At 50.2% G+C, this 27936-nt stretch overlaps 3 protein-coding genes across 6 annotated transcripts in view; 2 read left to right on the top strand and 1 right to left on the bottom strand.

Moving 5' to 3' along the window:
* Positions 1-183: 183 nt before the first annotated feature.
* Positions 184-5872, top strand: CLXN (calaxin). Its single transcript, XM_063921381.1, has 6 exons — positions 184-405; positions 2894-3049; positions 3143-3247; positions 3963-4114; positions 4567-4671; positions 5568-5872. The coding sequence occupies exons 1-6, from the start codon at positions 327-329 to the stop codon at positions 5616-5618; spliced, it is 648 nt and encodes a 215-aa protein (XP_063777451.1). The 5' UTR covers positions 184-326; the 3' UTR covers positions 5619-5872.
* RBM48 (RNA binding motif protein 48) lies at positions 5794-18023 on the bottom strand. The gene is made up of 5 exons (XM_063921380.1): positions 17910-18023; positions 8994-9184; positions 8047-8192; positions 7192-7679; positions 5794-5999 (listed from the first exon to the last, which is right to left on the bottom strand). Exons 1-5 carry the CDS (start codon positions 18021-18023, stop codon positions 5910-5912), a joined length of 1029 nt encoding a protein of 342 aa, XP_063777450.1. The 3' UTR covers positions 5794-5909.
* Positions 18024-18060: 37 nt separating this feature from the next.
* The window catches only part of PEX1 (peroxisomal biogenesis factor 1), a 130702-nt gene continuing 120826 nt past the window's right edge, over positions 18061-27936 (top strand). For 2 of the 4 annotated variants that reach the window (XM_063921377.1, XM_063921373.1), the window contains exon 1: positions 18357-18704. In XM_063921377.1, the coding sequence (XP_063777447.1) occupies positions 18594-18704 (111 nt within the window). In that variant the 5' untranslated portion in view covers positions 18357-18593. Of the gene's footprint in view, positions 18142-18355; positions 18705-27936 lie in introns of those variants that run through there. The other 2 variants (XM_063921374.1, XM_063921375.1) reach the window with 2 other exon arrangements.

Genomic DNA, 27936 nt, shown 5'->3' with positions numbered 1-27936 from the left:
CAAAAATGGTTTATTCCAACTGATTTTTAAGGCGTAGAACAGGAAACCCCGGCATGCTTGGCCTTGTAGCTGTACAATCGCTGTGAAATCGCAGCAGCAGCAGCTACCCGCCTTCAGGCCACAGGCAGCACTGCCCGTGACGTCACTCCATATGCGGCCCCTGATTGGTCCCTCACACCCCCTGTCGCCAGGGTAACGGCTTGTTGTCCAGCACGCGTGTGGGGAGCTCTCGACTAAGGCTGCTGCTGCTGAGACGCCGGCAAGGCACAGGCAGGAAAGCTCGGTACTGCGCCGCGGCCTAGTCCTCCCGCACCCTCTTCCCCCCCATGTCCCAGCCGGTGGCTGCCATGAACCGCAAGAACCTGCAGAAGCTGGCCGAGACGCTGTGCAAAACCGCCAGACACTGTAACTATTCCCTGTGGTGGGGTCATTCCTTATCCATCAGCCAGAGACCTGTGCTACAGTCCTGTAATGGACATCTCCTGCTGTGGCACTACAAGTCTCAGCATGCCCTGCCACCAGTCATAGACCTGCTGGGATCTGTAGTGCCACACCAGCCAGGGCGCCTTGACATCGGTCATCTGCTTGTGATAATAGTATCCCTTACTGACAGGTCATAAAATAAATGTTACTTTTCTAATGTCTAATGTAAATTTACTGATGGTTGTTGGCCGCGTATATCGGGGTACATCACTACACCATGCTACATATGCTACACCACATCAGTGCACTACATGCCCCTATATACTGCAATACATTACTACACTACATCACTACACTACACCCCCCTATAAGCTACACCAAATCCCCCCATCTGGGAGGCAAAGCAGAGGTTGATCCTGCTAACTGGGAGCACAGTGCACTTCTATAGCTTGTACAGTGCACTGCACGCTAGTCGCAGCACTGCATCGCAAAGAAGAGAGTTTAAGACCGTAACCGGCATAGGAGAGATCCCAGGTACTGGAGCTCACCCGCACAGCGCTGGAGCCAGCTGTGGGCAGACAGGTGGGTCAGAGACATTGCCAAGGGAGCTGTCTGCTGCCTCACTGGAGCAGCACAGCCCTGCCGGTAAAAAACAAAACAAAAAACCCCGTTCCTCTGTAACTCCTTGGCACCCCCTCAAATCCTGCACCAGGGGCGCATGCCCCCTTAGCCCCCCCCCCCCCCCCCCAGTTACAGCCCTGGGGGCAGATATAACATTTGCAGAGAGAGTTAGATTTGGGTGGGATATTTTGTTTCTGTGCAGGGTAAATACTGGCTGCTTTATATTTACACTGCAATTTAGATTTCAGTTTGAACACACCCCACCCAAATCTAACTCTCTCTGCACATGTTACATCTGCCACACCTGCAATGCAAATGGTTTTGCCCAACTGCTAACAAATTTGATGCTGCGATCAACTCGGAATTACCCCCTATGTTATTTTGTTTGTTATTTATCATTGTCAACATTGTGAAATAAAACAGTTCAGGTAAATGACATTCTGCAAAAAAAATCGTGTAAACGTCATCTTCTAAAATAATGGACTAGTTGTGTAATATACCCCTCATTTGTCCCCCTAACCTTACTACCTGTCTACACCACTATGGATAATCTCAACCTTGTAGAAATCAAATTCAATGACGTGGCATCCTATGCGCCACAGAATTTGCTGCGCTGTATAAGAAACTGTCAATAAGTAATAAATTATCCTTCCACATTACACCATTACGTTTTATGTCTTGGGCTAGTGTCACACGAGCTGTGTGGAATTGCTGCATGGGCGACAGGAACCAGAAATTTACATATCTAATAATTGGGAAGGAAAGCGTAGACCAGAGGTTCTCAAACTCGGTCCTCGGGGGCACACACGGTGCATGTTTTGCAGGTCTCCTCACAGAATCGCAAGTGAAATAATTAGCTCCACCTGTGGACCTTTTAAAATGTGTCAGTGAGTAATTAATACACCTGTGCACCTGCTGGGTTACCTGCAAAACATGCACTGTGTGTGCCCCCGAGGACCGAGTTTGAGAACCTCTGGCGTAGACTGACTAAACAATGCATTATTATAATCTGTGCACAAAAAGCTCCAGCGGGTTATACAGAGGTGGAGTTCCCAAATGATCCATTTAATAAAGGATACATGATATAAACAGGCTTGGGGCTGCTTGATTGAGGCCAGGCGAGATGTAGATTTGAGATAATCTGGTGCCAGGTGGGCATTTATTCTGTGCCCATATTCTGTAGATCTATGGTGCATTCAGTGGTATAATAATGTAACCAGAAAGGAGCTTGTAACTGGGATCGTTATTCTGAGCCCACCAGGTTTCAATGACAACGCGGTGACAGAAAAAGTGTAATCAGAACACAGGCAAAGAGTATGGACACGTATAGGACACTAATTCATGTGTCCCTCATTAAAAGGATCAATTGGGACTCTACCAGCCACAATCAAAATGACACAGCTTTATTAAAATCCCAGCTGTCCACATTGGCCCATTAATGAATTGCGAATAATATGGAAGCAGTGGCTAGGGCAGGCCTGGCCAACCTGTGGCTCTCCAGATGTTGTGAAACTGCACATCCCAGCATGCCGACACAGTTTTAGCATTCCCTAATAGCAATACTGTGGCAAGGCATGATGGGACTTGTAGTTTTACACCAGCTGGAGAGCCACAGGTTGGCCAGGCCTGGGCTAGGGCAACGGCAGGCAACGTCCAGCGCTTCAGCTGTTGTGGATTTATATATCCCAGCATTCCCTGCCACAGCTTTAGCATACCCTAACAGCAAAAATGTGGCAGGGCATGCTGGGGTGTGTAGTTCCACATCAGCTGGACTACTGCACGTTGCCTCTACCTGGGCTACAGTAGCTGATCCTCAGCAGTGTTCACCGTGGCCGTCTTTCTCTTGCAGTCAGTAAGTATGAAGTGGAATGTCTCATCCGACTTTATAACACAATAGTAGGACGTCCAATAGAGCCAAACACCAGGAGCGGAATAGACAGAAACACCTTCAGGAATATCCTGCACAACACTTTCACAATGACAGACGACATGATCATGGACCGGGGTGAGTTACCGAGCAGCACAACTGCCTCAGTGTGTGACATTATAGCCTAAGCCACGTTCTATGTGCATAGTAAGTGCTTCTTCTTGTTTCCAGTTTTCCGTGGATTTGACCGAGACAATGACGGCTGCATCAATGTGGCTGAGTGGGTGGAGGGTCTGTCTGTGTTCCTGCGTGGGACTTTGGATGAAAAAATAAAATGCAAGTATCCACAGTCCTAAAGAAATATTTTCAGTAATATTATCATATCCCAATTAAAGGAAAACTACGTAGACTGTCTATACTGTCACATAAGTGTACTATAAGAGAACCCACAAGGTGCATTTGTTCAAAATGTTGCTACTCCCTTACATTTGTCCCAAGAGCTTACTTTCAAAATTAGAATTGTATTAAGACATTGAAATAATGCAATGACGATATGTTAGCTATATTTTCATAGGAAATGGAGTCTTTCAGACAGGATTTTCCTTATCTTAATTAAATGCACTCATGTTTGATCATGATTGTATATTAATAAGTATATTTCATTGAAAAGATGATTGATGTGGAAAGTGCATGAGCAGGAGTCACATCATGAAGGTTACAAAGCAATCCCCCAGACGGGTGTAGTATGGTATGCCGGCGACCGGGCTCCCGGCAACCAGCATACCGGCGCAGGGCGCCCGACCGCCGGCATACCGACAGCGTGGCAAGCACAAATGAGCCCCTTGCAGGCTCGCCACGCTGCGGGCACGGTTTTTTCTCCCTCCAGGGGGGTCGTGGACCCCTGCGAGGGAGAATGTGTCGGGATTCTGGCGCCGGTATACTGTGCGCCGGGATCCCGACATTCGGCAACCAGAAGACCACCCCCCAGACAGGTGGCAGCAGAAAGTACTATACACATTTCCTTAGTAACGGTGTGTTTTTTTTTATATAGATTGTTTTGAGGTGTATGATCTGAACAGTGACGGGTATATCTCCAGAGAAGAGATGTTCCACATGCTGAAGAACAGCCTTCTAAAGCAGCCCACCGAGGAAGACCCCGATGAGGGGATAAAGGACCTGGTTGAAATTACATTGAAAAAGATGGTAAATATTTACTGCTGAGTCAGTCTCCTCCCCCTCATGTACATACACTGCCACCGGCAATTAATTAAAGATGTGATCAGCGTAAAGAACATGCTAGTAATCTTCCATCTGAGTGTTCATTCACATTTATTATTAAATTATATCCTGATATAAATCAGGCCTATCTCACAAGTTTGCATGATGACCTAACTACGGCTGTGGCATGCGTATGACATAACGTACTCTGTGGAACACGCACCACACAGACTAGGCCCTGCAGTGATGGGAATAAAGAGAACCAGGAATATGTTGGGGGAGGGGGGGGTAAGTGTATCAGGATAGGGAACAGGAGGAGCGGAGTCCTTTACTGGTAAGCCATAAAGTGCTGCAGTGAAATAGCAGACTATGAATTACAACCAGTTGTGAACGCCGCTCATGTACAAGAGATAACTCCTCTACTCACTCTCCCCCAGGATCATGACCATGATAGCAAGCTGTCCTATATGGATTTTGAAAAAGCCGTGAGAGAGGAAAACCTCCTACTGGAAGCCTTTGGGCCTTGCCTGCCGGATAGCAAGGTGAGATTCATACCTAACATGCTGATACGATACTGCCTTCCTAAAGGGTTAACTATATGGACAGGTTATGCAAATACTAAGGGCCTGATTTGGATTTGTACCAAAACCAAATGGTTTATGTGCAAATACAATGATGGATTTGCAGTATGGTTCCTGCAGTGTGGCACGCAATGCCCCCTGAGCTGCAGCCATTTGGGGGCGGCACTGTTCAGCAGAGTCTGCATCTTCTGTGTTCCGCAGCCAGGATAGAAGATGCAGACTTCCTGGCCCCAGCAGCATGAACAACCCAGCCATCCTGAGTAACCGTCGGGCTACTCAGATGGCCAGTGTTCACGCAAGGCATCCAGTGCTGCATCCATCGGCACAGCAGCTGATCACAAAAACATGTAGGAGGCGTTGGCGTACACAAGACTACTCCTGCTGCTGCTTTTCCGTGACTTAGCAGTAGTGGCTGTAACAACCCTCACAGCTGTTACGGCATAGCTAGAGAATTGGAAGCAGGCCCCAAGTAAGACTGATTTGTTGCGCTGTAGTACTGTTGACTTACTTCATTCACATAATACAGCCTCGGAATAGTAAGGCAGAAATCAACACATAAGTCAGACACTAATATAAAGCATTGAGCCTCTGGTATAACCTGCAGCTACAGTACTGAGATCTTACAGAATTACTGCTACTATTTTTTTCCTTCCGCATACATTGTGTATATATCCGCCATTAATCCGTTATCCCTATAAATCTGCCTGAACTCTGCAGTTACCACTCTAAGCGCATACTTCAGCATATGGTAGGACAGGCCAGCATGTATGAACCCTGTTACGTCTTTTCCTAGTGTGAGCGTGTGCAGATGGCCGGACGTGCAGCACTATTCACCGTTTTGTATTTTGCTTTTACAGAGTATCAACGCCTTTGAGAGACAAGTGTTTACAGAGCCAATTGAATCCTAGACCTAAACCTGAAACGGACAGTAGATACGTCTGGAGACCTCTATGACTGCAGCAAGGAACAGGAACTCGCCGTGGACTTGTCTGCTAGTCTAAATTAATGATCTGAGTTGAATAACGAGGAGAAGAAGGACATGACTAAGTAACAAATCAAAATAAAAACGAGTTGTAAAGAATGTTACTTCAGAGTTCAATAAATGTATTTTGCTATAAATCCGCACCCTATATTTACAAATAAATAAATAACTTCAAAAACATGTCTAATGTTGGTAGATGCAATTTCCATTTTGAGAGTCAAATTCTTCTTCTCTGCTTTACAGGTGGAGCAGATTGTGTGTCACAGGCTGAGGCTTCTGGTTTCGTTATGGTGTAGGAGTCTGAAACCTGTGGAAATAGATTGTTCGTTATTTATTATTAGTTACTTATATAGCGCACACATATTCCGCAGCGCTTTACAGAGAATGTTTGCCCATTCACATCAGTCCCTGCCCCAGTGGAGCTTACAATCTTTATCCCTATCACAGTGGTTCTCAAACTCGGTCCTCAGAACCCCACACAGTGCATGTTTTGCAGGTAACCCAGCAGGTGCACAGGTGTATTAATTAATCACTGACATTTTAAAAAGGTCCACAGGTGGAGTTAATGATGTCACTTGCGATTCTGTGAGGAGACCTGCAAAACATGCACCGTGTTTGGTCCTGAGGACCGAGTTTGAGAACCTGTGCCCTATCACATGTACACACAGACACATTCACACTAGGGTTAATTTTGTTGGGAGCCAATTAACCTACCTGTATATGTTTGGATTGTGGGAGGAAACCGGAGTACCCGGGGAGAATATACAAACTCCACACAGTTAGGGCCATGGTGGGAATCGAACCCATGACCTCAGTGCTGTGAGGCAGTAATGCTAATTACTACACCATCAGTACTGTTATCCACATGATCTTTCATATAAGAGTGTTTCCTACTCCAGTCCATGTTCTACAGATCTCCTAGTTCGAGCACAGGTGTATTCATTCTTGGCCAACACATTTGAAAAGATCCACAGGTGGAGCTAATTATTCCCCTTGTGACATCGAGGAGATCTGTAAAGGAGCCTACACACTAGGCGATGTTTTCGAGCATCGATATTATCAACCAACGATATAATCGATGGTCAATTTTTCCTACGCACTGGACGATAATCGATGGTCAATTTGGACGATATGAGAGTACATAAATCTATATCGTCCAAATTGACTGGCATGTATCAACGATGATCAATGGTGGGCACGCGCATCGTTCATCGTTGATGCGTCCATACTGAGAGAGATGAACGATTTATCGTTCATATCTTTCAAGATATCGTCCAGTGTGTAGGCCCCTTAACATATGCACTGTTAGGGGTCCCTGGGGACTGGAGTTGGGAAACTACGGGATACAGTGTTATATGACAACATCTAAATCAACAGGATATTTTGACTCTGATCCACAAAGTATAGAAATCAAGTTCAAGGGACTATTTGAACAGAATGACTAATACTATAAAGTGCTGGGTGGATATAGGGCTCCTGCATAGAACACAGATACGCACCTGTTTCAGCTTCCCCCGTATCACAGTTGCAGAGGTGTTTAAGGAATCATCGTCCAGGTCTAATTTGGGAATTTCTGGCAGTTTTGGTCCAATTACAATCTCTTGGGAGTCCGGAAGGGACAGAGCAAGTGCAGTACTCCGCTCCCTTCTCCTCTGTCGCTCCTGAAGCTGGGTCGTCCTTGGCAAGAACCTGGCTGTGCTACTCCCCATAGTGTTCTGTGCGGGGTTACTTGCTCTTCCTGTGTTGCTGGCTGAAGCTACGCGATAGGCATCGTCTTCTGGTGACTGGTTTCTGGAGTCAGAGGCGGATGGCGAAGACGTAGAACTGTATTCCTGCCAGTCAGGGGTTATTAAGGGTGGGGGCATGAAGCAGGGCACAGAATCAATGGGCTGTACAGTTGGTGCTGGGGTGGTGGTATAAACAAAGCTGGATACAGAACTGGAATTCTCCACTGCTTCTTGCGGCGCTTTCTTTGCCAATGGCCAGTCTTAGAGAGAAAGATGCTGAGGTTAGGGTTATGTGTTTTACAACTTACAATTTCACACTGAGGGGTTATGTATCAAAGCTTGGAGAGTGAAAGTGGAGAGAGATAAAGTACCAACCAATCAGCTTTGATACACATCCCCCAGGAGGCAATACTCAGTTACCCTAGTGGGGGTGAGGGAGATTGTGGGGCAGCCCAACATGTCTGTAAGTTCTGGGCACACCCCCCAAGAGGTGACGAACAGGGGCGTGTCATGGGGACATACATGTAGTGCTCAAGACACAATACCTCTGTGTGTACAGCTTGACCACACATAACTGACACACGCCCCCTACAGTCAGACCGAAACATGGCAAGCATGGTAACCAACCTTTCTCAGATGTGGCTCGCGCCACATAGCGTCTCCGATCCTGAAGTTTTTCTCTGGTCTCTTGAACGCTTTCAAATTCTGGAGCATAACAGATATGAAGGAGACCCCCGAAGAAAGTGCGTTCGTCTAGTTTACGTTTGGCAACTCTGGAGCATAATAAGATAGATAAAAGTTGCTTTCAATTTATGGAAATTAGCCAAGGTTTTAAAGACAAGAGATGCATTAAAGAACATACATACATAGGAAAAAAGGTGCTGGGAACTATATTTTAACCAAATCCAAGTTTGGAATATTTGTACATTAGTTTAGAAAATGATTCTAGCACCTTTTGTAAGTGCACCAGTGTATTCTGTGATCAGAATGTGAAGGGCACCAGTGAGTGCTGAAGTCATCTGCTACAATCACATGATCATGCACCACAGCCAGCACAAGCTCAACATTCTGTGTGTTCTCCAGAGATCATGTGAGAACAGACCCACAGGGCCCATCGGGTGTCAATAAACATCAGAGTTCATGTTCTGGAAAATCACTTCTGTTCAGTACGGTCCCTCTCCTCTTGGAACGCAACTAACAAGAAACCGGAAGAGACCCCCTTTCTATAATACAAAGATACAGAGTTCGGACGTCCTGCTTTCATGTAACCTGCAGCTAACGTATTACAGTGCAAATCACAGTACAGGATACAGAACAAAGGCTGCAGTCTCATTTCTTCAGAAATACATCAATCAGCAGGATCTCTTGTACCCAGCACGTGGTAGGTGTAAATGCCTATACAAGCATATGGGTACACAGTGGATGGCGTGATGCGTACACATGCATTAGCATTCTATATACAGATCTGCGTGTGCTCTATATGTACAGTAAGCTGTATACTTCCCACACATCCCTTCTACAACATAAGATGCTGTCTGACATCAGTGTGGAATCCAGATGTATGTTCCCATCACCTTGCACTCTGTAACCTCTGGAACTTAATGAGATACACTTCTGTGAACTCCTCTGCAGGGTATTCATCAAGAGCATTGTATTCCTCTATTGCCCCAAACAGTGCAAAGTGCTCAATTAGTTCCTTCATAACCCCGATCGCTGGAACTCCCTGCACCAGTAGGTAACGAGACTCTAGATTAATTGTGTAGACCTAGGAAAGAGAAAATAATAGGTTATCGAAACGGATGCCCTGGACGCAGCCACGTGTAATTTACAGAGACTGATAAAGTCATTCTCAGACTTTCACGTTGGCTGACCACACTATACGAGACATTTTATGCCATTTGTGGCAATTAGTGTGCTTGTAATGGTCGTTTGTGGTCTGATTTGCACGCTCTCTGTGTGGTCTCTCTTGTGAGCCTGGTCTTTAAACCAGAAATAATTTGCAAAATTTAAAAACTGCCCATAATGGAAATAAGGCAGGTTCTGCTTAGACCTTTCATGTGTTGCACATGTAGCTGCAGCGCTGACACTTCCGTCTCCATGGAAAGTGCAATGGACAAAACAATTCATAACCTTAGTCCCAAGATCAACAACCTGAGCGCTTTCTCTATGCATTCCACACACCAGCCTACCCCTTTAAGCAGTGAGGGGGAACCTTTGTCACTCCAGCTGTTGTTGAACTACACATCTCAGCATGCCCTGCTACAGTTTTAGCATGGCCAAATAGCAAAACTGTAACATGGCATGCTGGGATATGTTCAACAACAGCTGGAGTGCCAAAGGTTCCCAATCACTGCCTTAATTCATCTGAGAGCCAAACGCTGCAAATTATTCTGAGATGCTTTCATCCTTGGACAAACTCCTTTTGTAGAGCTGGGATTTCTCTGACGTCCTAGTGGATGCTGGGGACTCCGTAAGGACCATGGGGAATAGCGGCTCTGCAGGAGACTGGGCACAAAAGCAAAGCTTTAGGACTACCTGGTGTGCACTGGCTCCTCCCCCTATGACCCTCCTCCAAGCCTCAGTTAGATTTTTGTGCCCGAACGAGAAGGGTGCACACTAGGTGGCTCTCCTGAGCTGCTTAGTGAAAAGTTTAGTTTTAGGTTTTTTAGGCTCAGTGAGACCTGCTGGCAACAGGCTCACTGCATCGAGGGACTAAGGGGAGAAGAAGCGAACTCACCTGCGTGCAGAGTGGATTGGGCTTCTTAGGCTACTGGACATTAGCTCCAGAGGGACCGATCACAGGCCCAGCCATGGATAGGTCCCAGAGCCGCGCCGCCGGCCCCCTTACAGAGCCAGAAGACAGAAGAGGTCCGGAAAATCGGCGGCAGAAGACGCCCTGTCTTCAACAAGGTAGCGCACAGCACTGCAGCTGTGCGCCATTGCTCTCAGCACACTTCACACTCCGGTCACTGAGGGTGCAGGGTGCTGGGGGGGGGGGGCGCCCTGAGACGCAATAAAAACACCTTGGATGGCAAAAAAATGCATCACATATAGCTCCTGGGCTATATGGATGAATTTAACCCCTGCCAGAATACACAGAAAAACGGGAGATAAGGCCGCCGAGAAGGGGGCGGAGCCTATCTCCTCAGCACACTGGCGCCATTTTCCCTCACAGCTCCGTTGGAGGGAAGCTCCCTGGCTCTCCCCTGCAGTCACTACACTACAGAAAGGGTTAAAAAAGAGAGGGGGGCACTAATTACGCGCAGTATTAAAAATACAGCAGCTATAAGGGGAAAAACACTTATATAAGGTTATCCCTGTATATATATAGCGCTCTGGTGTGTGCTGGCAAACTCTCCCTCTGTCTCCCCAAAGGGCTAGTGGGGTCCTGTCCTCTATCAGAGCATTCTCTGTGTGTGTGCTGTGTGTCGGTACGTTTGTGTCGACATGTATGAGGAGAAAAATGATGTGGAGACGGAGCAGATTGCCTGTAATAGTGATGTCACCCCCTAGGGGGTCGACACCTGAGTGGATGAACTGTTGGAAGAAATTACGTGACAGTGTCAGCTCTGTATAAAAGACAGTGGTTGACATGAGACAGCCGGCTACTCAGCTTGTGCCTGTCCAGACGTCTCATAGGCCGTCAGGGGCTCTAAAGCGCCCGTTACCTCAGATGGCAGATATAGACGCCGACACGGATACTGACTCCAGTGTCGACGGTGAAGAGACAAATGTGACTTCCAGTAGGGCCACACGTTACATGATTGAGGCAATGAAAAATGTTTTACACATTTCTGATAATACGAGTACCACCAAAAAGGGGTATTATGTTCGGTGAGGAAAAACTACCTGTAGTTTTCCTGAATCTGAGAAATTAAATGAGGTGTGTGATGATGCGTGGGTTTCCCCCGATAACAACTGATAATTGCTAAAATGTTATTGGCATTATATCCTTTCCCGCCAGAGGTTAGGGTGCGTTGGGAAACACCCCCTAGGGTGGATAAAGCGCTCACACGCTTGTAAGAACAAGGGCTCTACCCTCTCCTGAGATGGCCGCCCTTAAGGATCCTGCTGATAGAAAGCAGGAGGGTATCCTAAAATGTATTTACACACATACTGGTGTTATACTGCGACCAGCAATCGCCTCAGCCTGGATGTGCAGTGCTGGGTTGGCGTGGTCGGATTCCCTGACTGAAAATATTGATACCCTAGATAGGGACAGTATATTATTGCCTATAGAGCATTTAAAAGATGCATTTCTATATATGCATGATGCACAGCGGAATATTTGCCGACTGGCATCAAGTCTAAGTGCGTTGTCCATTTCTGCCAGTAGAGGGTTATGGACACGACAGTGGTCAGGTGATGCGGATTCCAAACAGCATTTGGAAGTATTGCCTTATTAAGGGAGTTATTTGGGGTCGGTCTTTCAGACCTGGTGGCCACGGCAACAGCTGGGAAATCCACGTTTGTACCCCAGGTCGCCTCTCAACATAAGAAGACGCCGTATTATCAGGCGCAGTCTTTTCGTGGGCAAGCGGGCAAAAGGTTCCTCATTTCTGCCCCGTGACAGAGGGAGAGGAAAAAGGCTGCAGAAATCAGCCAGTTCCCAGGAACAGAAGCCCTCTCCCGCCGCTGCCAAGCCCTCAGTATGACGCTGGGGCTTTACAAGCAGAATCAGGCACGGTGGGGGCCCGTCTCAATGAATTTCAGCGCGCAGTGGGCTCACTCGCAAGTAGACCCCTGAATCCTTCAGGTGATATCTCAGGGGTACAAATTGGAATTCGAGACGTCTCCCCCTCGCCGTTTTCCTAAAGTCGGCTTTACCGATGTCTCCTTCTGACAGGGAGGCAGTTTTGGAAGCCATTCACAAGCTGTATTCCCAGCAGGTGATAATCAAGGTACCCCTCCTGCAACAGGGAACGGGGTATTATTCCACACTGTTGTGGTACCGAAGCCGGACGGCTCGGTGAGACCGATTCTAAATCTAAAATCTTGAACACTTACATACGGAGGTTCAAATTCAAGATTGAGTCACTCAGAGCAGTGATTGCGAACCTGGAAGAAGGGGACTACATGATGTCTCGGGACATCAAGGATGCTTACCTTCATGTCCCAATTTACCCTTCTCACCAAGGGTACCTCAGGTTTATGGTACAGAACTGTCACTATCAGTTTCAGACGCTGCCGTATGGATGGTCCACGGCACCCCGGGTCTTTACCAAGGTAATGGCCGAAATGATGATACTCCTTCGAAGGAAGGGAATTTTAGTTATCCCTTACTTGGACGATTCCCTGATAAGGGTAAGATCCAGGGAACAGTTGGAGGTCGGTGTAGCACTATCTCAGGTAGTGTTGCGGCAGCGCGAGGGGATTCTCAATATTCCAAAATCGCAGCTGATTCCGACGACTCGTCTTCTGTTCCTAGGGATGATCCTGGACACAGTCCAGAAAAAGGTGTTTCTCCCGGAGGAGAAAGTCAGGGAGTTATCCGAGCTAGTCGGGAACCTTCTATAACCGAGCCAAGTCTCAGTACATCAATGAAATGGTTCTGGGAAAAATGGTGGCTTCCTACGAAGCAATCTCATTCGACAGATTCCACGCAAGAACTTTCCAGTGGGACCTGCTGGACAAATGGTCCGGGTCGCATCTTCAGATGCATCAGCGGATAACCCTGTCACCAAGCACAAGGGTGTCTCTCCTGTGGTGGTTGCAGAGTGCTCATCTTCTAGAGGGCCGCACATTCAGGACTGGGTCCTGGTGACCACGGACATAAATATCCTGAAGCTAAGGGCCATTTACAATGATCTAAGCTCAGCAAGACCTCTGCTTCAAGGTCACCCGGAATTGATCCATTGGGACAACATCACGGCAGTCACCCACGTAAACAGACAGGGTGACACAAGAAGCAGGAGGGCAATGGCAGAAGCTGCAAGGATTCTTCGCTGGGCGGAAAATCATGTGATAGCACTGTCAGCAGTATTCATTCCGGGAGTGGACAACTGGGAAGCAGACTTCCTCAGCAGACACGACCTCCACCCGGGAGAGTGGGGACTTCACCCAGAAGTCTTCCACATGTTTATAAAACTCGACAAGTATTGCGCCAGGTCAAGGGACCCTCAGGCAATAGCTGTAGACGCTCTGGTAACACCGTGGGTGTACCAGTCAGTGTATGTGTTCCCTCATCTGCCTCTCATACCCAAGGTACTGAGATTGATAAGATGGAGAGGAGTAAGCACTATATTCGTGGCTCCGGATTGGCCAAGAAGGACTTGGTAACCGGAACTTCAAGAGATGCTCACGGAGGATCCGTGGCCTCTACCTCTAAGAAGGGACCTGCTCCAGCAAGGACCCTGTCTGTTCCAAGAACCGCGGCTGCGTTTGACGGCATGGCGGTTGAACGCCAGATCCTGAAGGAAAAAAGGCATTCTGGATGAAGTCATCCTTATCCTGATCAAACCCAGGAAGGATGTAACCGCAAAACATTATCACCGCATTTGGCGAAAATATGTTGCGTGGTGCGAGGCCAGTAAGGCCCGACGGAGGAAATTCAACTGGGTCGATTCCTACATTTCCTGCAAACAGGAGTGTCTATGGGCCTGAAATTGGGGTCCATTAAGGTTCAAATTTCGGCCCTGTCAATTTTCTTCCAAAAAGAACTAGCTTCAGTCCCTGAAGTTCAGACGTTGTAAAAGGGGTACTGCATATACAGCCTCCTTTTGTGCCTCCAGTGGCACCTTTGGATCTCAATGTAGTTTTTGGTTTCCAAAAGTCACATTGGTTTGAACCACTTAAATCTGTGGAGTTAAAATATCTCACATGGAAAGTGGTCATGCTGTTGGCCCTGGCCTGGGCCAGGTGCGTGTCAGAATTGGCGGCTTTATCCTGTAAAAGCCCTCATCTGATTTTCCATTCGGACAGGGCGGAATTGAGGACTCGTCCTCAGTTTCTCCCTAAGGTGGTTTTCAGCGTTTCACCTGAATCAACCTATTGTGGTGCCTGTGGCTACTAGGGACTTGGAGGACTCCAAGTTGCTAGACGTTGTCAGAGCCCTGGAAATATAGGTTTCCAGGACGGCTGGAGTCAGAAAATCTGACTCGTGGTTTATTCTGTATGCACCCAACAAGCTGGGTGCTCCTGCTTCTAAGCAGACTATTGCTCGTTGGATTTGTAGTACAATTCAGCTTGCACATTCTGTGGCAGGCCTGCCACAGCCAAAATCTGTAAAAGCCCATTCCACAAGGAAGGTGGGCTCATCTTGGGCGGCTGCCCGAGGATCTCGGCTTTACAACTTTGCCGAGCAGCTACTTGGTCAGGAGCAAATACGTTTGTAAAATTCTACAAATTTGATACCCTGGCTGAGGAGGACCTGGAGTTCTCTCATTTGGTGCTGCAGAGTCATCCGCACTCTCCCGCCCGTTTGGGAGCTTTGGTATAATCCCCATGGTCCTTACGGAGTCCCCAGCATCCACTAGGACGTCAGAGAAAATAAGAATTTACTTACCGATAATTCTATTTATCGTAGTCCGTAGTGGATGCTGGGCGCCCATCCCAAGTGCGGATTGTCTGCAATACTGGTACATAGTTATTGTTACCAAAAAATCGGGTTATTGCTGTAGTGAGCCATCTTTTCTAGAGGCTCCTCTGTTATCATGCTGTTAACTGGGTTTAGATCACAAGTTATATGGTGTGATTGCTGTGGCTGGTATGAGTCTTACCCGGGATTCAAAATCCTTCCTTATTGTGTACGCTCGTCCGGGCACAGTATCCTAACTGAGGCTTGGAGGAGGGTCATAGGGGGAGGAGCCAGTGCACACCAGGTAGTTCTAAAGCTTTACTTTTGTGCCCAGTCTCCTGCGGAGCCGCTATTCCCCATGGTCCTTACGGAGTCCCCAGCATCCACTACGGACTACGAGAAATAGAATTATCGGTAAGTAAATTCTTATTTTTTCCACGATTGCTAAAGTTTGGGTTCTTATCTGCTGTCAAATTCTATGTTTCTATTCAAATAAGTTCGGGGATACCTATAGGTTTAAACAGGGCAAGCTAGGTGGTCCAAGTGGTTCCTACCTACCATCAAATTTTGTTTCCATTCAAATTATTCTGTAGAAGGTCACCCGGTCATTGCACGAGTTGTTTGTATGCTCTACTGGTGTTAGCAAGCTGTATGTCTCTGCTCTCATGACACTGATACCCTTTTCACACTGCAAATGCTGGATCCCACCCGGGAATTGGAATTGGCCGCTGCTGCAGGCTTCCCCGACCCGGCAATATGCCGGGCGGGTTGCCATAGCAGCGGGGGGGAGAGGTGGAGCTGGGAGATGAGATCACCTCCGTGCCGCCTCTCCCTGTGTAGTGAAGGGTCCCGGGACGCATCGACCCGGGAGCCCGTTTACGCAGCCACTGACCCGGTATTCAACCCGGGTATAACACTGCTTTATTCCCGGGTTGAATTGCCGGGTCAGGCGACGCGCGATTTCGGATATGCCCCTTTCACACCGCACGCCGACCCGGCAATATGCCAGGTCGATACCGGGTTATTTGTGCGGTGTGAAAGGGGTATAAGCAAGACAGAGACTTTTACTGGCCACATTGCTTTCATCACAATATAGCGCCACTATCTCCGTGTAGTTGGTCCAGTCTTCTACTGAGCTGTTAATGTGCCAGTACATTCCCACGTTTTACATGCTGAAAGCATTCTCCCACCTTATGGGAAGGGTTTACAGTATAACGCACATGCTCTAGCTCACAGGTTGTCAAACTCTGTCCTCAGGACCCCACACGGTTCATGTTTTGCAGGTCACCTGTAGATTTTTAAAATGTGACAGTTGGTGATACACAGTGCAGCTGCTGGGTGACATGGAAAACGTGAACCGTGTGGGGTCCTGAGGACCGAGTTTGAGAACCACTGCTCTAGCTGCATCATGTGTCACCAGATGATGTGTATGCTGAAACTAGACCAAAGGTAGGCAATGTGCGGCACTCTAGCGGAGGTGGAACTACACATTCCAACGAGCCCTGACACACCGAGCTGCAACTCGGGTAGACCCGGCAATAACGGGTTATTGCAGCAGTGGAAAAGGGGTATTTCTCTGAGAGATAATAGAGAGGAAAGTCCCAGGGGCAACAACAAGGGGTGTGGCGCTGTGTAAGACATCAGCACATGACTGTCCACTACCCTGCAACAATAAACAGAATCCAGGATAGCTTCCAAAATTTGGGAGTGTCCTGAACATTCTGAGAGACTAGGTAACCATGACAAAAACACTTTGGTTCATAATCATTTACTGAACACATGAAGTACACACACACACACACACACACACACACACGATATTCAGACACCTCCAAAACAGAAGTACACCCCCAGTGTCTACATACACAGGGAGCAGTAAATAGTACATAACATCAGGGAGGGCTATCCACAGGCACCATCAACAGTCCAGGTTTTAAGGATATCCATGCATTGGCACAGGTGACAATTAGTAGCTCACTCATACCCCTTTTACACTCGCAGGAAAGTTCATTCCCGGGAATGTGTCCCGGTATATTTGCCGGGACACATTCCCGGGAATGACCCTTTCACATTAGCGGGCTGACCCGGCATATTGCCGGGTCAGTGACGTCACCGCTGAGTCTCCCAGAGGCGGTGCTTGGAGATCATCTTCTCCAAGCACCGCCTCCTCCTATGAAGAGAACGGGTGCCGGGTCGCCTTGACCCGGTATACCAGTTTACACTGCCAGCTTCCCGGGACGGTCCCGGGTTCAACCTTGGTCGAGACCTGGGATGAAATCCCAAAATGCTCGTCCCGGGAAATGGTCCCTGTACCCATTCACACTGAGAAAAATCCCAGGATGATGCGCGTTCACGTGCAATATCCTGGGATTTTTCTGCGAGTGTAAAAGGGGTATCAGTTTGATTCCACCATCTGTGCACAAGCAGGGATATTCCTAAAACCTGGACCGGTGGGGTGCCTTGAGGACTGCGTTTGGGAACCACTGGGCTAACCATATATCGGGTCATCGGGAGGAAACCATCGATGATTGAAATACTGATGCCCCCAGCAGACATGTACAGAGTGTGCCCATCAGACCTCAATGGACATTACCCACTATCAGTGAACATTCATCAATGGTAAAGCGATTTACCATCATTACAGGACCATCAATAATTGCTAACCACCAATGGGCGATGACCATCCTACAATATATACTAAAGGCATCATACAGGAAATTAATTTGTATTTATCAATAATTACTGTACATACAGTGTGACACTGCGACATACAGCTACACAGACCCTCCAACATGAGCCCTTCCACCAGCTACACAGTGCTCTGCTGCTACCACACAGCTACTGCAATCATAAGTCCAGGCCATTCATAGCTCCCCAGCTGCTGTGGAACTACAAGTCCCAGCCTCAGGCGGACTACTCATACTTGTAGCTGCACAGCAGCCAGGCAGCCACGGCGCATCACAGCAGGACGCACTTTTACTGCTCTGGGCTTCCGTCCCTCGCGGTACTTGGCTCGCGAGGCGCAGATCCTCCGCTGCTCGTGGTGTGCGCGAGGCTCCAGCTGCACCCGGGGGTCCGCGGATGCCATCTTCCACCGGCCGGGTAAAATAAAACTGCCCCGGTTATGTGCTTTTCACGTTACCACTTTCAAGAAAAAACAAACAACGCCAAAAAAAATGTTTTCAAGCCCCGCCCTACTGCTACCGGTAAGGAAACACTGGATAAAAATATTGTCTTCACATTACGAGCCATTTTGGATGTCATGTACATATATTTGTATGGATGACGGTCTCCGGCAATATGGCCGCTAACCAGTGTACGTCTGTCATTCCCTGATCCGCCGTCCAATGCCTGACGCCGAACGGCCGCCAATGGGACAAGCCGGATGATACCATGAGCAGGATAGCCCGGGGGGAGAACATTGTGTACACTGTGTGTGTGTGTGTGGGAGAGGGGGATACAGGCGGCTCCTATGTGTGACCGGCCGCTGCTGGCAGTGTGTGTGTGTGTGCCGGCGCCTCCTCCCCTCGGCGGGGTGTAAGTTTAGCTATATTGGGGTCACCAGTGGTACACCCCCCCGGAGTGTATCATATACTGCTCCGAGTTGTCACACGTGAGATGCTACTGCTGCTGCTGTGATCCGCAGCCGGTGTGTGGGATGCTGGGAAGCGGCGTGTTGGGGGCAGCTGTCACCCTGACTCTAACCGGGGCCAAGGACTCCTTCCTGCGCCTGACTCCCGAGCTCCGGGCCCTGCTGCACCTGGATCAGGTAACACACATCACCCGCTGTGCCCCCATGTGCACACACCCTGCACTGTCACCCGATGTGCCCCTATATATATATATATATATATATATATATATATATATATATATATATACACACACACTCTCTGCACTGTCACCCGCTGTGCCCCCACACACACACTCTGCACTGTCACCCGCTGTGCCCCCATATACACGCACACTCTGCACTGTCACCCGCTGTGCCCACACACACACACTCTGCACTGTCACCCGCTGTGCCCCCATATACACACACACACTCTGCACTGTCACCCGCTGTGCCCCCATATACACACACACTCTGCACTGTCACCCGCTGTGCCCCTATATACACACACACACACACCCTGCACTGTCACCCGCTGTGCCCCCATATACACACACACACCCTGCACTGTCACCCGCTGTGCCCCCATATACACACACACTCTGCACTGTCACCCGCTTTGCCCCCATACACACACACACTCTGCACTGTCACCCGCTGTGCCCCCATATACACACACACACACCCTGCACTGTCACCCGCTGTGCCCCCATATACACACACACACACCCTGCACTGTCACCCGCTGTGCCCCCATATACACACACACACACTCTGCACTGTCACCCGCTTTGCCCCCATACACACACACACTCTGCACTATCACCCGCTGTGCCCCCATACACACACACACACTCTGCACTGTCACCCGCTGTGCCCCCATACACACTGCACTGTCACCTGCTGTGCCCCCATACACAAACACATTGCACTGTCACCCGCTGTGCCCCCAAACACATTGCACTGTCACCCGCTGTGCCCCCAAACACACTGCACTGTCACCTGCTGTGCCCCCATACACAAACACACTGCACTGTCACCCGCTGTGCCCCCAAACACATTGCACTGTCGCCTGCTGTGCCCCCATACACAAACACACTGCACTGTCACCCGCTGTGCCCCCAAACACATTGCACTGTCGCCTGCTGTGCCCCCATACACAAACACACTGCACTGTCACCCGCTGTGCCCCCATACACACACACTCTGCACTGTCACCCGCTGTGCCCCCATACACACTGCACTGTCACCTGCTGTGCCCCCATACACAAACACACTGCACTGTCGCCCGCTGTGCCCCCATACACACACATTGCACTGTCACCCGCTGTGCCCCCATAAACACACACAGCACTGTCACCCACTGTGCCCCCATACACACACACACGCTGCACTGTCACCCGCTTTGCCCCCATACATACACACACTGCACTGTCACCCGCTGTGCTCCCATACACACTGCACTGTCACCCGCTGTGCTCCCATACACACTCTGCACTGTCACCCACTGTGCTCCAATATGCCCTCATACATACGTACATACACATTGCACTGTCATCCGCTGTGCCCCCATATTCACACACACTGCACTGTCACCTGCTGTGCCCCCATTATGCATACACACACTGCATTGTCACCTGCTCTGCCCCCACGTGCACACACTATGCACTGTCACCCACTGTGCCACCGTACATACACACTGCACTGTCACCCGCTGTGCCCCCATACACACTGTCACCCGCTGTGCTCCCATACACACACTCTGCACTGTCACCCGCTGTGCTCCCATACACACTGCACTGTCACCCGCTGTGCTCCCATACACACTGCACTGTCACCCGCTGTGCTCCCATACACACTGCACTGTCACCCGCTGTGCTCCCATACACACTGCACTGTCAGCCGATGTGCCCCCATATACACACTCTGCACGGTCACCCGCTGTGCCCCCATATACACACACTCTGCACTGTCACCCGCTGTGCTCCCATTATACACACACACTCTGCAGTCACCCGCTGTGCTCCCATACACACATTCTGCACTGTCACCCGCTGTGCTCCAATATACACACACATTGCACTGTCACCCGCTGTGCCCTCATACATATGTACATGCACATTGCACTGTCACCTCATACATACGTACATACACATTGCACTGTACACACACACACACACACACACACACTGCACTGTCACCCGCTCTGCCCCCACGCACACACACTCTTCACTGTCACCCGCTGTGCCCCCATACAAACACACACTGCACTGTCACCCGCTGTGTCCCCATACACAAACACACTGCACTGTCACCCGCTGTGCCCCCATACACACTGCACTGTCACCTGCTGTGCCCCCATACAAACACACTGCACTGTCACCCGCTGTGCCCCCATACACACTGCACTGTCCCCCACTGTGCCCCCATAAACACACACAGCACTGTCACCCACTGTGCCCCATACACACGCTGCACTGTCACCCGCTTTGCCCCCATACACACACACTGCACTGTCACCCGCTGTGCTCCCATACACACTGCACTGTCACCCGCTGTGCTCCCATACACACTGCACTGTCACCCGCTGTGCTCCCATACACACTGCACTGTCACCCGCTGTGCTCCCATACACACTGCACTGTCACCCGCTGTGCTCCCATACACACACACTGCACTGTCACCCGCTGTGCTCCAATATACACACACATTGTACTGTCACCCGCTGTGCCCTCATATATATGTACATACACATTGCACTGTCACCTCATACATACATACATACATACACATTGCACTGTACACACACACACACACTGTCACCCGCTCTGCCCCCACGCGCACACACTCTTCACTGTCACCCGCTGTGCCCCCATACAAACACTGCACTGTCACCCACTATGCCCCCATACACACACTCTGCACTGTCACCCGCTGTGCCCCGATACACATTGCACTGTCACCCGCTGTGCCCCGATACACATTGCACTGTCACCCGCTGTGCCCCGATACACATTGCACTGTCACCCGCTGTGCCCCCATACACATTGCACTGTCACCCGCTGTGCCCCCATACACATTGCACTGTCACCTGCTGTGCCCCCATACACATTGCACTGTCACCTGCTGTGCCCCCATACAAACACACTGCACTGTCACCCGCTGTGCCCCCATAAACACACACAGCACTGTCACCCACTATGCCCCCATACACACACACACGCTGCACTGTCACCCGCTTTGCCCCCATACACACACACACTGCACTGTCACCCGCTGTGCTCCCATACACACACTCTGCACTGTCACCCACTGTGCTCCCATACACACACTCTGCACTGTCACCCACTGTGCTCCAATATGCCCTCATACATACGTACATACACATTGCACTGTACACACACTGCACTGTCACCCGCTCTGCCCCCACGCACACACACACACTGCACTGTCACCCGCTCTGCCCCCATGCACACACACTCTTCACTGTCACCCGCTGTGCCCCCATACAAACACACACTGCACTGTCACCCGCTGTGCCCCCATACACACACACTGCACTGTCACCCGCTGTGCCCCCATACACAAACACACTCCACTGTCACCCGTTGTGCCCCATACACATTGCACTGTCACCTGCTGTGCCCCCATACACACTGCACTGTCACCTGCTGTGCCCCCATACAAACACACTGCACTGTCACCCGCTGTGCCCCCATACACACTGCACTGTCCCCCACTGTGCCCCCATAAACACACACAGCACTGTCACCCACTGTGCCCAAATACACACACACGCTGCACTGTCACCTGCTTTGCCCCCATACACACACACTGTCACCCGCTGTGCCCCCATACACACTGAACTGTCCCCCGCTGTGCCCCCATAAACACACACAGCACTGTTACCCACTGTGCCCCCATACACACACACACACACACGCTGCACTGTCACCCGCTTTGCCCCATACACACACACACACTGCACTGTCACCCGCTGTGCTCCCATACACACACACACTGCACTGTCACCCGCTGTGCTCCCATACACACACACTGCACTGTCACCCGCTGTGCTCCCATACACACACACTGCACTGTCACCCGCTGTGCTCCAATATACACACACATTGCACTGTCACCCGCTGTGCCCTCATATATATGTACATACACATTGCACTGTCACCTCATACATACGTACATACACATTGCACTGTCACCCGCTCTGCCCCCACGCACACACTCTTCACTGTCACCCGCTGTGCCCCCATACAAACACGCACTGCACTGTCACCCGCTGTGCCCCCATACACACACTGCACTGTCACCCGCTGTGCCCCCATACAAACACTGCACTGTCACCCACTGTGCCCCCATACAAACACGCACTGCACTGTCACCCGCTGTGCCCCCATACACACACTGCACTGTCACCCACTGTGCCCCCATACAAACACACACTGCACTGTCACCCACTGTGCCCCCATACACACACTCTGCACTGTCACCCGCTGTGCCCCCATACACAAACACATTGCACTGTCACCTGCTGTGCCCCCATACAAACACACTGCACGGTCACCCGCTGTGCCCCCCATAAACACACACAGCACTGTCACCCACTGTGCCCCCATACACACACACGCTGCACTGTCACCCGCTTTGCCCCCATACACACACTGCACTGTCACCCGCAGTGCTCCCATACTCTGCACTGTCACCCGCTGTGCTCCCATACACACACTGCACTGTCACCCACTGTGTTCCAATATACACACACATTGCACTGTTACCTGCTGTGCCCTCATACATACGTACATACACATTGCACTGTCATCCGCTGTGCCCCCATATTCACACACTCTGCACTGTCACCTGCTGTGCCCCCATTATGCATACACACACTGCACTGTCACGTGCTCTGCCCCCACGCGCACACACTATGCACTGTCACCCGCTGTGCCACCGTACACACACACTGCACTGCCACCCGCTGTGCCCCCATACACACACACACTGCACTGTCACCCGCTGTGCCCCAAAACACACACTCTGCACTGTCACCTGCTGTGCTCCCATACACACTGCACTGTCACACGCTGCGCCCCCATATACACACTCTGCACTGTCACCCGCTGTGCTCCCATTATACACACACACTCTGCACTGTCACCCGCTGTGCCCCCATTATACACAAACACACTCTGCAGTCACCCGTTGTGCTCCCATACACACACGTACATACACATTGCACTGTCACCTCATACATACGTACATACACATTGCACTGTACACACACACTGCACTGTCACCCGCTTTGCCCCCACACACACTCTTCACTGTCACCCGCTTTGCCCCCACACACACTCTTCACTGTCACCCGCTGTGCCCCCATACAAACACACACTGCACTGTCACCCGCTGTGCCCCCATACACACACACTGCACTGTCACCCGCTGTGCCCCCATACACACACTCTGCACTGTCACCCGCTGTGCCCCCATAGACACACACACACTGCACCGTCACCCGCTGTGTCCCCATACACACTGCACTGTCACCCGCTGTGCCCCCATACACACACACACTGCACTGTCACCCGCTGTGCCCTCATACACACACTGCACTGTCACTCGCTCTGCCACCATACACAGACTGCAGTCACCCACTCTGCCACCATACACACACTGCAGTCACCCGCTGTGTCCCCATACACACTGCACTGTCACCCGCTGTGCCCACATACACACACTGCACTGTCACCCGCTGTGCCCCCATACACACACTGCACTGTCACCCGCTGTGCCCCCATACACACACACTGCACTGTCACCCGCTGTGCCCCCATACACACACACTGCACTGTCACCCGCTTTGCCACCATACACACACTGCAGTCACCCGCTTTGCCACCATACACACACTGCAGTCACCCGCTCTGCCACCATACACACACTGCAGTCACCCGCTGTGCCCCCATACACACTTTGCACTGTCATCCGCTGTGCCCCCATACACACTTTGCACTGTCATCTGCTGTGCCCCCATATTCACACACTCTGCACTATCATCTGCTGTGCCACCATACACACACTGCAGTCACCCGCTCTGCCCCCATACACACTGCAGTCACCCGCTGTGCCCCTATACATACACACACTGCACTGTTACCCACTCTGCCCCCATACATACACACTGCACTGTCACTCGCTGTGCCCCCATACACGCACACACCATTGTCACCCATTCTGCCCCCATACATACACTGCACTGTCACCCGCTGTGCCCCTATACACACACACTACTGTCACCCGCTGTGCTCCTACAAAAAACACACTGCTACCACCCACTGTGTCCCCATATACACACACACCACTGGCAGCTGATGTGCCCCCACACACTGCGGTCACCCTCTGTACCCCATGTACACACACCTCCCATCGCTGAGCCCCCATACACACCGCTGTCACCTGTTGTGCCCCCAATGCAAACACCAGTGTCACCAACTGTGCCCCATGTAAACATTGCTGTCACCCACTGTCTCCCCATGCACACACACCAGTGTCACCCGCAGTGCCCCCAGACACACACCAGTGTCATTGGTTGCGCCCCAGTAAAAACACTGCTGTCAGCCGCTGTTCCCCAGTACACAGTCACCCTCTGTGCTCCCATACACACGCTGCTGTGACCACACACCACTGTCGCCTATTCTGCCTCCATATACACAATGCTGTCACCCACTGTGCCCTCATGCACACACCTACATTGCTCCCATACGCACACCACTGTTCCCCTATACATACTGAGTATCACCAACTGTGCCCCACCGCTCTCACCCCCACACCTCTGTTCCCAGCAGTGCCCCCCACACCTCTTCTACAGATAGCCCGTTAGTCCTCTCCAATGGTTTTAATATAGGTGTATGGATATATATTTTTAAGTCTTTGTAAATATTAAGCTGTATGTTGTTTCCTTATAGACAAGTCCTTCTGTGAAGATACATTGCACAGAAAGATATGATTGTGAGAAATGATATCCTCACACACATGTACGTGAGGCCTGGAGCATACTCCTGCAGTGAGACCTTTGATCCTGGTTGTAAGAACAGCCATGGAGTGATGTTAATAAGTAATGACTTTCATGGCACCCTAGGCTGAGAAGTTACTGCTCCTCCTTTGATGGAACAAAACTATCAAGTGTGAGAAAAAATGTTTGAGTATCATAAATTTGAATACATTTTTCTCTGACGTCCTAGTGGATGCTGGGAACTCCGTAAGGACCATGGGGAATAGCGGCTCCGCAGGAGACTGGGCACAACTAAAAGAAAGCTTTTAGACTACCTGGTGTGCACTGGCTCCTCCCACTATGACCCTCCTCCAAGCCTCAGTTAGATTTCTGTGCCCGGCCGAGCTGGATGCACACTAGGGGCTCTCCTGAGCTCCTAGAAAGAAAGTTTATTTTAGGTTTTTTATTTTACAGTGAGACCTGCTGGCAACAGGCTCACTGCATCGAGGGACTAAGGGGAGAAGAAGCGAACCTACCTGCTTGCAGCTAGCTTGGGCTTCTTAGGCTACTGGACACCATTAGCTCCAGAGGGATCGACCGCATGGAACTGGCCTTGGTGTTCGTTCCCGGAGCCGCGCCGCCGTCCCCCTTACAGAGCCAGAAGCAAGAAGAGGTCCGGAAAATCGGCGGCAGAAGACATCAGTCTTCACCAAGGTAGCGCACAGCACTGCAGCTGTGCGCCATTGCTCCTCATGCACACTTCACACTCCGGTCACTGAGGGTGCAGGGCGCTGGGGGGGGGGCGCCCTGAGCAGCAATAAAAACACCTTGGCTGGCAAATATATCACAATATATAGCCCCAGAGGCTATATATGTGATAAATACCCCTGCCAGAATCCATAAAAAAGCGGGAGAAAAGTCAGCGAAAAAGGGGCGGAGCTATCTCTCAGCACACTGGCGCCATTTTCTCTTCACAGTACAGCTGGAAGACAGCTCCCCAGGCTCTCCCCTGTAGTTTGCAGGCTCAAAGGGTTAAAAAGAGAGGGGGGGCACTAAATTTAGGCGCAATATTGTATATACAAGCAGCTATTGGGAAAAATTCACTCAATATAGTGTTAATCCCTAAATTATATAGCGCTCTGGTGTGTGCTGGCATACTCTCTCTCTGTCTCCCCAAAGGGCTGTGTGGGGTCCTGTCCTCAGTCAGAGCATTCCCTGTGTGTGTGCGGTGTGTCGGTACGGCTGTGTCGACACGTTTGATGAGGAGGCTTATGTGATGGCAGAGCAGATGCCGATAAATGTGATGTCGCCCCCTGTGGGGCCGACACCAGAGTGGATGGATAGGTGGAAGGTATAAACCGACAGTGTCAACTCCTTACATAAAAGGCTGGATGACGTAACAGCTATGGGACAGCCGGCTTCTCAGCCCGCGCCTGCCCTGGCGTCTCAAAGGCCATCAGGGGCTCAAAAACGCCCGCTCCCTCAGATGGCAGACACAGATGTCGACACGGAGTCTGACTCCAGTGTCGACGAGGTTGAGACATATACACAATCCACTAGGAACATCCGTTACATGATCCCGGCAATAAAAAATGTGTTACACATTTCTGACATTAACCCAAGTACCACTAAAAAAGGGTTTTATGTTTGGGGAGAAAAAGCAGGCAGTGTTTTGTTCCCCCATCAAATGAGTGAATGAAGAGTGAAAAAGCGTGGGTTCCCCCGATAAGAAACTGGTAATTTCTAAAAAGTTACTGATGGCGTACCCTTTCCCGCCAGAGGATACTGGGAGATATCCCCTAGGGTGGATAAGGCGCTCACACGTTTGTCAAAAAAGGTGGCACTGCCGTCTTAGGATACGGCCACTTTGAAGGTACCTGCTGATAAAAAGCAGGAGGCTATCCTGAAGTCTGTATTTACACACTCGGGTACTAGACTGAGACCTGCAGATAGTGCTGCTGCAGCGTGGTCTGTAACCCTGTCAAACAGGGACACTATTTTGCGAACATAAGACGTCGTCTTATATATGAGGGATGCACAGAGGGATATTTTGCCGGCTGGCATCCAGAATTTATGCAATGTCCATTCTGTCAGGAGGGTATTAGAGACCCGACACTGGACAGGTGATGCTGACTTTAAAAGGCACATAGAGCCTTATAAGGGTGAGGAATTGTTTGGGGATGGTCTCTGGGACCTCGTATCCACAGCAACAGCTGGGAAGAAATTTTTTTACCTCGGGTTTCCTCACAGCCTAAGAAAGCACTGTATTATCAGGTACAGTCCTTTCGGCTTCAGAAAAGCAAGCGGGTCAAAGGCGCTTCCTTTCTGCACAGAGACGAGGGAAGAGGGAAAAAGCTGCACCAGTCAGCCAGTTCCCCGAAT

Source organism: Pseudophryne corroboree, chromosome 5 (assembly GCF_028390025.1).
Source record: "Pseudophryne corroboree isolate aPseCor3 chromosome 5, aPseCor3.hap2, whole genome shotgun sequence".
Taxonomy (NCBI): Eukaryota; Metazoa; Chordata; class Amphibia; order Anura; family Myobatrachidae; genus Pseudophryne; species Pseudophryne corroboree.
Note: the sequence above shows the minus strand (reverse complement) of the source record. Positions and strands in the feature narration are given on the sequence as shown.